The sequence below is a fragment of the Hyposmocoma kahamanoa genome, unplaced genomic scaffold (assembly GCF_003589595.1).
Source record: "Hyposmocoma kahamanoa isolate Upper Pololo Valley unplaced genomic scaffold, ASM358959v1 63, whole genome shotgun sequence".
Classification (NCBI taxonomy): domain Eukaryota; kingdom Metazoa; phylum Arthropoda; class Insecta; order Lepidoptera; family Cosmopterigidae; genus Hyposmocoma; species Hyposmocoma kahamanoa.
In genome coordinates this window covers 14,848,943-14,860,209 of record NW_020653851.1, presented here as the reverse complement: position 1 = coordinate 14,860,209, position 11,267 = coordinate 14,848,943, and the positions used below count along the sequence as shown (strand labels likewise).

General features: G+C 35.1%; 1 protein-coding gene and 3 non-coding genes across 7 annotated transcripts in view; 2 read left to right on the top strand and 2 right to left on the bottom strand.

Annotated features, from left to right (window-relative positions):
* Positions 1 to 2,506: 2,506 nt before the first annotated feature.
* On the bottom strand, positions 2,507 to 2,578 carry Trnaw-cca. Its single transcript has one exon. It is a non-coding gene; the product is annotated as a tRNA-Trp (tRNA).
* A 461-nt stretch (positions 2,579 to 3,039) lies between these two features.
* Positions 3,040 to 3,112, top strand: Trnar-ccu. The gene has a single exon. It is a non-coding gene; the product is annotated as a tRNA-Arg (tRNA).
* The window catches only part of LOC113230229, a 16,644-nt gene continuing 8,465 nt past the window's right edge, over positions 3,089 to 11,267 (bottom strand). For 3 of the 4 annotated variants that reach the window (XM_026464056.1, XM_026464059.1, XM_026464058.1), the window contains 6 exons: positions 10,857 to 10,974; positions 7,027 to 7,166; positions 5,726 to 6,015; positions 4,589 to 4,801; positions 3,595 to 3,790; positions 3,089 to 3,309 (listed from right to left, as the gene is read on the bottom strand). In XM_026464056.1, the coding sequence (XP_026319841.1) occupies positions 3,158 to 3,309; positions 3,595 to 3,790; positions 4,589 to 4,801; positions 5,726 to 6,015; positions 7,027 to 7,166; positions 10,857 to 10,974 (1,109 nt within the window). In that variant the 3' untranslated portion in view covers positions 3,089 to 3,157. Of the gene's footprint in view, positions 3,310 to 3,594; positions 3,791 to 4,588; positions 4,802 to 5,721; positions 6,016 to 7,026; positions 7,167 to 10,856; positions 10,975 to 11,267 lie in introns of all 4 variants that reach the window. The other variant, XM_026464057.1, reaches the window with a different exon arrangement.
* Positions 3,464 to 3,537, top strand: Trnat-agu. Its single transcript has one exon. It is a non-coding gene; the product is annotated as a tRNA-Thr (tRNA).

The following is an 11,267-nucleotide window of genomic DNA, read 5'->3' as shown; positions in this document are numbered from 1 at the left end:
CGATGCGTCATGAAAATAAAAAATCATTGGAATAATCAATTATGAATGCTTATTCGGAACTAATAGAGTTTCTAACTAAATGGCGTGCTTTTGTGACATCGGTCCCGTGTGCTGCCGAAATGGGGGTCAATTATTCAGAAGCACTCGGTAAAAGTCTGATTGACGATCATGAAGACACATTGGTAGACGTCAGACAATTTGCGTCATTGTCTGCTTTACTTAACGTTGACGCCTCGGAAAGTTGGTGTCTGACTGCGACAATGACGCCATCTAAAACAAAACAATAATGGGACGAAGCCACGTTATCATTTAAAAACCTCGCTTCACAAGAGCAATTTTTTACCACATTTGAGTGAAAAAAGAACAACAATTCCCCAAATGACTTCACCGCTGAAAATAACGATACTTATGCTCGGTAACAATGCTAACTACTTTATGAGCGTAGGTATACAAAAAAAGAGTTATTTCACGTTCCAATCACTTCATGACCTCCATGTTAGAACACTAACAAAACTGCGGCACGCATACAGACAGGCAGTAGGCATATTGGTGTAGAGCGCGACTGGAAACAGTCATGCAGGAAAACACACAAGGATGATATAGGTACGCTCGCTTGTCTAATGCCAAGAATGCGATTCATTTCGCCTTAGTGTGACCGCTCACCTGAGCCATACCTGAGCATCGTTTTATCTTCAGACGAAACGTCATTAATGCTTGTGACGTACGACACGACACCGCACTTTGCACCATAATAATATGAAACTAAGTCATTTACTATCACGACTTTAGTAACTTGACAAAGGATTGGATTTTTATTGGTGTGCTTTATTTTATTCTTATTTAAGCTATATTATATAGCTATATTCCGAAAAACCTCTCATCATTGTCGTCTTCAAGTCGTTCTCAACTTGACATCTCAACCATTACAACTGAGCCTGAGTCTTTTCCCTAAAAGGAATGTGTTAGGCAGAGATCACCGGTCGGTGGCCCAATGCAGCAATGAATATTTTTATAAATAATTTTCAGTACGTGTTAGGTTGTGACGCAGATGCCACACCTACTTTTGTGAAAGTTGCTAATCATATCCGTACTTATACGGATATGATTGTGTTTGATTTAATATAATAAATGGATACTTATATCCGTAGACTTAACGAGAGCTTGAACACGCTTTGATGGTATTCAGACTATTTAATGACGTCGCAACATTCGCGGATTTACATCCAAATTGTAGTTCGTATAGATCATAAATAACAACTTCCCAACAATATATGTATCCTTAAACAAGTCTACCTTCCTTAAATTCGTAGTAAATACTACTTATTTATGTATTTATTCAGCTTGTACAAACTAAAATATTTTAACATATACTCGTTAAATGTCCAAATATGTCTCCAATCTCTATTTCTCACATGTCCACTGGTTTTCGGTGGATCGTGTCTCACAGACGTGAGACACGATTTGGTATCGTCAATGTATTATTACGTTGAAGTGATCTGATTCAAAAATTAATTTAAAACATCAACATGTTTTACCTATATTACAGCGATTTTGGTTCATTTTAAGGAGAACACATCTTCCTAACACTTTATGGAAGGCCAAAATTCCCTACAAAGGCAAAATGTCATTAACTTTTAAAGAAAACACTAGGACTACAAAGTTTATAACAATTTAGACCAATTTTCAAAAACTAGTACTAATATGGCGTCTACAAAGCCAAAGGACTAGGATAAATATAATAATCATAAAAGAATGGTCATATATTGTACATTATTATCTTGTAGTTTCAAAGTCACAATTGTGTGTAACGAGCGCATTGACACACTGACACTAGAACTAGCTGTACCTCTACCTTAGAGGATAAAAAAAAAAAGGAAACCTCTACCCTTTTTTTCCATCCTCTAAGACCTCTATGGACCTTGTCACCTGACATCAGCTTTCAACTGGAATCTATTAACCTTTCCCGTTTCTAGTTCAAATTCAAATTTAAAACAATAAGACATACGGATTGGCTGTGGACAATCGATACAATAGACAAAGTAGAAACAGTAAGTGTATATGATATAATAACCTAATGTAACCAGTACCAAGCCATTAATAGGTAGGTAGGTACCCCCTAGTTAGGTAGACCCTAAGAGTAATCTTAGGGTCGTATTCCAGAACTCTACTCAATGCTCAAGTCAGGATTTGAGACTTGAGTATGATGTAAAGCACTGGAAATACGACCCTAAGGGCAAGGCCTTGAGTATGATTTTCAATGTTCACTGCAATACTCAAGTCCTGACTTGAGTATTGAGTAGAGTTCTGGAATACGACCCTCAGAGTACTAATTAATATGCATGGACAAGAGTTTCAATTAACTGTCTATAAGTAGTACAGATATTGTAAAAGACGTGTCAATGTTTCGATACAGATTTAAAAATTCATGTGATAACTCTAAATTAGGCATGTAACAATTTTATTGTCGTTTTTAAAACAAATTACCAAATAAATAAAAATAATAGTTTGACCCCGACGTGATTTGAACACGCAACCTTCTGATCTGGAGTCAGACGCGCTACCGTTGCGCCACGGAGTCGATACTCTTGATGATGAAATAAACAATCTAGTACATACTGCATTGCACTATACAAAATTAATTAAATAATTTAATATTTTCTATAAATGACAAGTACAAGAAAAATTTTTCACGTTTCAATAACCACTATCCAAAAACTGAATATGCAATTTAAATAATTGTTACTTGTTTGGAACACATAACACGACTGCAGCGTCACCTATTGTGGCTTTATAATGTTAGTATGCAGTAAGAGACTGTTCATTCCTATAGAGTTGTATAAAGCGCGTCATAGATGGCGCTATAAAAAAACCGAGGCCAGCAATCACTAATTTATGCCCACAATTACTTGGAATTGAACATTCTTGAGGTAAATTAAGTTTATATGTTATTGAACATTTTGGTTGAAGAAAAAAAAATAAAAATATTATACTTCCTAGGAAAAAAAAATTAGAACGAAAATTTGGTGTAGTTTACTAGAAGCCCCTGTGGCCTAATGGATAAGGCATCGGCCTCCTAAGCCGGGGATTGTGGGTTCGAGTCCCACCAGGGGTAAAAGAGAAATACCTTCCTTTGAGTTTTGACATATTTTTAATATTATTAACATGTTTTATAGAATAAAAATAAAATAAAACTTGAGATTATAAAAACACTGTTTTTGCTACATGTAGCGTAACTTCGGAGCGGTAAACATCTTAAACCCGTGTGTTCCAAATAGTATCCAACTTGATTAGGCAAACGGCAGTCATTATCTGCAAATAAAAAAGGAATAATACATAGTGTTTTAATATAGAGCAAAATACAATTTATTTTATCAATTTAATATAAAAATTATAAACGCTACCATTTTTATCACTTTTATCGTTCTCTGTTAAACTGATTCTTATTTTCGCCACGTTTACTATCGGCGCCGTGGCTTAGTTGGTTAAAGCGCCTGTCTAGTAAACAGGAGATCGGGGGTTCGAATCCCCCCGGGGCCTAGATGTAAATGACATCTTCCTTTTTTTTTTTTTAATGGTTTTTTTAAACTTCCTTACGTGCACATATGTTAGTAGAGTCGAAAACGGAGACGCTGAAGTACGCTGGTAAACAAAACTGCGGTGTCGTACACGGATTGGTCAAGTTAAAGTTAAAGCGGTCTCGGTCTCCAAGGTTTTGACAACTTTGACTGTGAGCATCTTTTGCTCCTCGCCACATACATATTAGCAGTCGACCTTGTCCAGCGTTACGAAACTGAAAAAAAAAATATTTTATATTTTTTAATAATAAATATTTCGGTTAGAGTTGCCAAAGTGGCGCCATCTATTGACGTGTGTGGCAAAGCTTTACTAGATGGAACACTACTGTAAGAAAACTTCATAGGGAGAACTTAGCGTTGCCGCTTCGATGGTAGACGTTTATATTACTTCGGACAGTGCCTCTACCAGGAGTTTAGTGTAACAGTTATCGCTAGCGACCGTGTTTAGTACGGTAAATTATACATAAAAGCCCCCGAGCGATCACAAGAAGTAGTATTTTGGATACAAAATATAAATTGCACTGTCGCTAGCGACAACTGTCATTGTTAGTAACTCATGGTAGACAATATTAATAATATTAGTTAACAAAATCGTGTGACTAATACATTACATAATAATATATAAGGTCTATTGGGATTGGCAAAATTGGCAGATAGAGAGTTTCGTATGTCTTAATAGACCACAAAGAGCAATGAGCGCACAAACAAAATTAGCAAAATCATCCGAGGTAATAAAAACCTTTGTTGAAATTATTGCCACTTTATGCGGTACAATCAAAACATAGATTAATTTGGAATCGTTTTTGTACCTTGCGTCTAATGTAAAAAATGCCGTATCACTGTTTCGTTACTGTTAATTATGTGCAATACGAAAGGGATGGGATATCAGTGACATGGACGGTATGTATTACAAGTGGTTGTGATTGAATACGAGATTCGATGACACTTAAATTTTTTTTATTCATGATGGATAAAAGTTAAATAATAATCATAATTTTAAAATAAATCAATACCTGTACATTCACTAACGGTTGTTGCATCAAATAGAATGGATGAATGCGATAGGTTCTCGTGCGGCTAGGTAACACAAAGTCTTCGTATTCAGTCTGATTGAAAACAGTGCCGTTAAACGGACAATGGGCTCCGAAAATTCTCGATGGTATCTCACTCTTCACCAAGAGAGTATCTACAGTGCTAATCACATCTTGTACGTTGGATGATGCTACCTGCAACATTGAAGTAACATATTTTTATGTACTTATATTAATAACTGATTATTAATGTTCGTTCTAAAATTAATTTCTAGTAAACTTCTTATGGACCTCCTTATGGATCTATAAGATTCCCTTTGGAGATTTTATTAAGATTATGCGCACTTTATTATGTATTGATTGGTGAGTTTATGTACCGACTTCTAGTGCAGTAAAAAGGAAAGCATATTAGAGTTATACCACTTTGAATAGTGAAAAAAATCTCGCAAAACGCAATCTCCATGAATGTATACTTTCTTAGAAATATTGACAGTATAATTTAAAAAAGGTACTAAAAGATCCATGATATTTAGAAGAAGCACATACAGGATCAGACAGTTTAAGAAGTTCCCTGTAGAACTGTTTGACGAAACACACAGAAACTAGGGCAGACTTCGCACAATCATAATAAAATTCGCATTTAGGTAAACAAACTTTTCGAAATTTTAACTGCGTCCTGATTTTGATTCAAATCGGAATCGATCCAATCGAGTAGTCTCGAAATCAGATGGGTTTCTGAGCGAGAAGATAAATTTGATTCCTACTATATCTTTCTAATTTGTGAGTTAAATCAACTATGGTTCTGATTAGAAATGTCAGAAGTTTCCTCGGCCAGTTGTGAATCGCAGTTATGCGCCTCGACTCGGAAAAGACGCAGTTTCCGATCGGGAGAGGCAATCACCATCGTACCTCCGACACTTAGTACAAGGTACGTAGTATATGGTATATAATTTGTATTCCAGTATGTAACTCTTAAGCATCCCGCTGTATTGGACGGCTCGCATAAAAGCAACATACGCCTTAATTTACCTCTCTGGCGAAAAAGGTCTCTATTTGGCTTTATAAAACTCTGAACAGTTATTAAAATCTTCCGGCACATTAAAAAAACAGGATACGTACGGCCAAAAACAATTCCGAATAATCCAAATACTCGTTGTTTATATTTTGAAATTCAGTTAGATCTTGAGCAGTGTACGCGAAGTATACGTCAAAGTAGGACATCCTTAGCGAGTTCATAAGTTCTCTAGCAGCTTCTATATCGGCGACTGAAGGTCTGTCACTAGGACTGATTATAAGGACAACAGTACTTGGCCCTGCACTGGCCGTAGTGTTCTTTTCGAGCAACGTCTTATTTAAGGAATGCTGAATTGTCGCTGATATGACGTTAGATACGCTTAACCTGGTCGGCCCTGTCAAAATCAATATTGTTAAATGGGTGCACTGTCAGTAGCATGCTTCGTGCCAATTACTTGTTTCGATAGAGGTTTCAGCTAGAGTGGATTGCAAAGTAAATATCTGGCAACTTTTATTGCAATGAACAGTTTACGCTTTTGTGTGTTTGGCAATGAAAGTTGTTAATGACCGTTTAATTAGGTACAAGTAATTCGAAACAATATATAGAAGAAAAACATAAACAATATATATGGCGAAGACCGTACATCTTGCCTATACCTAAACATCTTAAGGCGCTGGTTTCCAGTAAGAACAAAAAGCCAACGAGAGAAACTAAATCTAGATTTTTATATTAAAGCAAAAACAATTGCAATTGCATGAGTAAAGCATATCAGTTAATTATACTAATAATGTAGCTTACTTAATTCTACGCTTAAAAATATCACAAAAGAATTACCTACAATACCTGTTCCTGCTATTAATTTATGAAAAATAAAAATAAATGTATGAATTTCCAAAATAGTACTACAAAATTGTGCTAAAAGATGGTTCATAAAAGAAAACCCGGTAATGCGGCATCAAAGCTGGTAAGTCAGATAATTTCAAACTCGACCACAATTAGCTAACGTACTATATCCTACGACACTATTTTCAAAATCCTAGTTTCTAGAGCTATTGAAATTTTACAGAAGTTTACGGTAACAATGTTCTTTTTTATTGTAATGTATTATGATTATATTCTCGTTCATCATTAATATTTGAAATGTTCTTATTAAATATTTCTGTGACTCTACCATGACTTTACAGTTACAGATGTCGCTAGCGAACGCGTCAACTATTTTGTACACATATGTTACTTCTTGTGGCCGCTAGAGGCGCTGTACAATTTGAAAAGATTGAGCGTTTAGCGCTTTTCTCATTGTAGTTTCCTGGATCTTAGATGTTTATGATCAGCGCGTTTCACTATAATATATCGTATCATAACTACATCAATTTGTTGCTGCGTTTGGCACGGGACTCCTACTCACATTCGTCAGTATAATTGCTAAGATGAGAAAACACTGCCGTTAGGTTGTCAGATGGTGGCACTATATATTGGCCTGTATTGCCATGGAGTAGTGACAGGGTACTTCGTCGTAAGTCTAACTCCAGAGCGCCACCAGCCCATCTGGAAAATAGTTAGCCGTTGCTTTTATACAATTAATTATTATATCATAAACCCTCTATGATGTGTTCAAAAACCGCAAATTACGACCAGCATAAAGATAAACTGTTTTGTTAGAACAAATTTCTTATCTGTGAAAATGTTATTATTGCTTAATAATAACATAAATTCGATTTTATTATTACATTCAAATTACGAACATCTCTGAAAAACAAAACAATTTCATTCGACCTCAATTATTAATAATAAATATCAGTCCAGGTGAAGTTTTATTCCAAATGAATAAGAATAAGAATACTTTATTGCGTAAGCACCGAGACACACATGATCTTAAAATTAAAATACAATATTATAAACTTTAAACTAAAATACAGTACTTACAACAAAAGTTAAAACATAATTATAATGATTAAAACAAAATAAAAAAATAAATTAAAAATGTAATAATAAATGCGTGTCGCGGCACACGCAAACGGGATTTGCTCAGCTATTAGCTACAGGCTGATAGATTTCAGCCTGCAGCGCTGGTTTTCAGCAAGCCCGATATGAGTGAAGCACGGACTCGAACACAAACAAAACAAATACATGCATAACATGAAACGTGAGCGTGAAACTTGGTAAATGAAATGTCAATAGCAAACAATTTTGACGAATTTCACATGTTACTTGATATCGAACGATATGATAGTTGGGGTCGACTCTAATTTTTCTTAAAATTAATTATTTGAAAAAAAAACTACAGTTGTGTGACATGCATGAGAAAAGTTTTTATTTACCGCCATTTCGCCAGTCGTAACATGCGGTTCCTGAACACATCATAGAGCGCTTATAATATGTGTATAGAAAAAGCTGTGTATGTAACTGTGCCTACATAATTAGGCATTAAAACACTCGTGTGATGTCCTTCTGAAACTCGCCTATCAGCTCATTTCATAAACCCACACTCGTATTTTAATGCCTTTCATTATGTAATAGTCACATAAACTACTAGATATATTTAGAACTGTAAGATTAGTGGAGATCTTTATTTATTTGTCTAAGTTTTATTTACTAGTCAATAAGTGAGACAGCAGACACATGATCATTTTGATCGACTATCGAGGTAGTAAGACTACCTCGATGGTCTAAAACACACACGGTGTGTTAATAAGTATGGGCCCTTGATGATGATATCCCGGGTTCTATTCTTAGTAAGACAAATTTGAGAAACGAATATAAACTACTCTCCTAATCGTAACTAACGCATTTGCATTTGCTAATTTTCGAGATATAGGCACCCAAGGTTTTATTTTCTTTGAAAAATGTCAATCATACTGACTTTGGTAAACAATAAAACTGAAAATGTCGTGAAAACCAAATACAAAGATCCGACAACAAGCAGAGTGAGTGCGTAGTGGAGTAATTTCACAAAAAAGAATTGAATATCAATTCAACAAAAAAAATAAACTAAAACGAAATATTTAAAAACCGCTTATAGGGTGTTGTAGATCGTTTCGCTGATTCCATATATTTTAACAACTCAGTTTCGCTAAAAATGTCGATTACATCACCAAATAATAGGCCAAATTTGACACTTGTCATCGTGACGCAAATAGGGATGTGGACTAATCATATCGATAATCACATTATATGATTTTCACGAGAAATCGATTCAAACTTTTAAGAGTTTGTGATTGCTTAGAATATTTTTCGGTTCATTGTTGTTCAGGGAGCCTAAAAGGTGAAATCATGCAGTTCAGTTAAAAGCAATTCATTTACAGCGTCAAATAGCGTCCCCACCCCTCCCGTGCGTCAGTCCGCGCATCTTTCGTCTAACCCAACTCGGAGCGAACGAGTTGTATAATTTTATTTATTATGTAATTACGTCATCACACTATAAACGCACACAGTAGGTATATATATATATATATATATATATATATATATATATATATATATATTTGCTATATTTAAGTACTTTTGCGATCTATAATATAAGACCCAGCATTAACACAACGTACAAAGAACACATACGCAATTATTTAAGCAAATTATTTTAGTTTATTATATTTTGCGACACACACGTCCGTCACTCATCTCAGCTCAGGGCTCATTGAAAACCAGCGCCACAGTCAATTGCGGCTGTGGCATAAGCTGAATGAAGTCCTTTTGCGTACGCCACAACCGCACACATGACAGTACAACATTTGTAGTTGTTATATTTAGTATTTTTCTGTTTTGCTCTTTGTTTGTTATTGTCTTATTTCATTTTATTTTAATTTTGTTAATTACGTCTTTTTGTTTTGTTTTGCTTGTCTAAGTAGTATCAATATATTTTTTTGTATCTATGTGTTGTGGCGTTGCAATAAATGTCTATTCTATTCTATTCTATTCTATTCTACAGAATTCTTTGCAATTCTGTAGCAATTCCTCTTATTTTCGTAAAATTGTCCCACATTCCGATTAATTGTATCCAGTTCTGTTAATTCTGATTTTATTATATTCATAAATGGTTTATTACGAGAATTTAGTGTAAACAAGTATGTTCATCAATAAAACAACTACATAAGTCAATATGTTGGCCGAGAAATCGAAGAGACTCGGTGAAATTCGGCGATTAATTGCTTACAACACTATTATTTAAGAAAAAATAGTTTGAGGACGTAACTGTTTTCAGGACGTTTCGGAGTAACTCAAAATTGCATTTTATTTTGGAATTCGTGCGAAAACAGTACTTCAAATATATTTGTCATATTATATGTATAATGTTTCAATAAAATTTACGTATTTTTTTTAAAGTCAATTATGCTAATTATTGTTTGTTTATTGTTACGTTGATCGCATTCAAAGTTACATACTATCGCCTTCTTTAGCTGTCAAATTTGGCCTCTTATTTGGTGACGACTATAGTTATGAAAAGGAGGACAGTAAATTGGTTCAGGGGAGTCTACTCTCGTTCTACCTAATAATAAGTAATACTCAACCAAATTAAAAGACAAAGTGAACTATGAAGCGTCATTCGCACGCACGATGCGTATGACGCTTCATACTTCACATTCTTCTTTTAATTTGGTCAACTATTACTTATTTATCAGTAATTGTTTCGGACGGAGAACAAGAGAGTACAGAGCCTGGTTTGAGTTTTCTGGGTAGTGCCCCGACGTTCGTAGTTTGAAACTATGTTAATAAAGTTATAATGACCACCGAACAATAAATTTTAAGGTATGTTGGGCCATGTTGTAGACAAAAGCTATATCAAAAAAGGCCCCTATATATCCGTACGATTTGCCTTCACAAGTTTCGTTTCAGGCTGATCGAATAGACGCTACCAATCGATAGTGTATATTTATGTCGATATATTGATTGAGTGAGTGAGTGGAGTAGCGACGGGTCCGCTTATTCCCAGTCGTCACGTCTGCCTTTGTTCCCACTAGCGACAAATGGGAAAAAACTCTTATGTTACCAGGAATATTTGAAATTCCCTTTGGTGCCATTGGCAACAACAGATCTTTTATCCCGTTTGCCACCACCTGGTAACATTCTTTTTATTTCCTATTTGTCGCCAGTGGGAACAAAGCCAATGGTGACGACTGGTAATAAGCGGACGGATTATCGCGACTGTCGATCCTAACGAGTAAACGCCTATATGTGGTCTCTATACGCCTGTATAGGTTTGAGAGAGGTATACTACTAAAAACATGTATTAATACGTACGAAATAAACTGTTCAACATCGTATCCCTTCCATGCAGCATCCGTGGCCACAATAAGATCCATCACAGGCACACTGTGACTGGCTTGACACATTCGCTGATTCTGTCTTAGTACCGAAGCTGGAACAAGCAATTTATTTATTTATTTTATTTTTTGTTTTATATGTTATACATATATTTTATATGCAATGTTTAATTACATCCATAGAAATATTGTATTAATTGCGTTGAGTTAATATTTAACTGAATTCATCTTTTCGCGTACCTATTAGGTATTAAGAATTCTTTGTGCGTTCGAACTGAGTACAGTGACCGGCCAATTCACTTATCGAGTTTTTAGGTTTTGGCGATTGTTACACATTGGAAGTGAAACTTTTTGTTTTGGCTCTAAATCGTATATAAGTTTTTTTTAA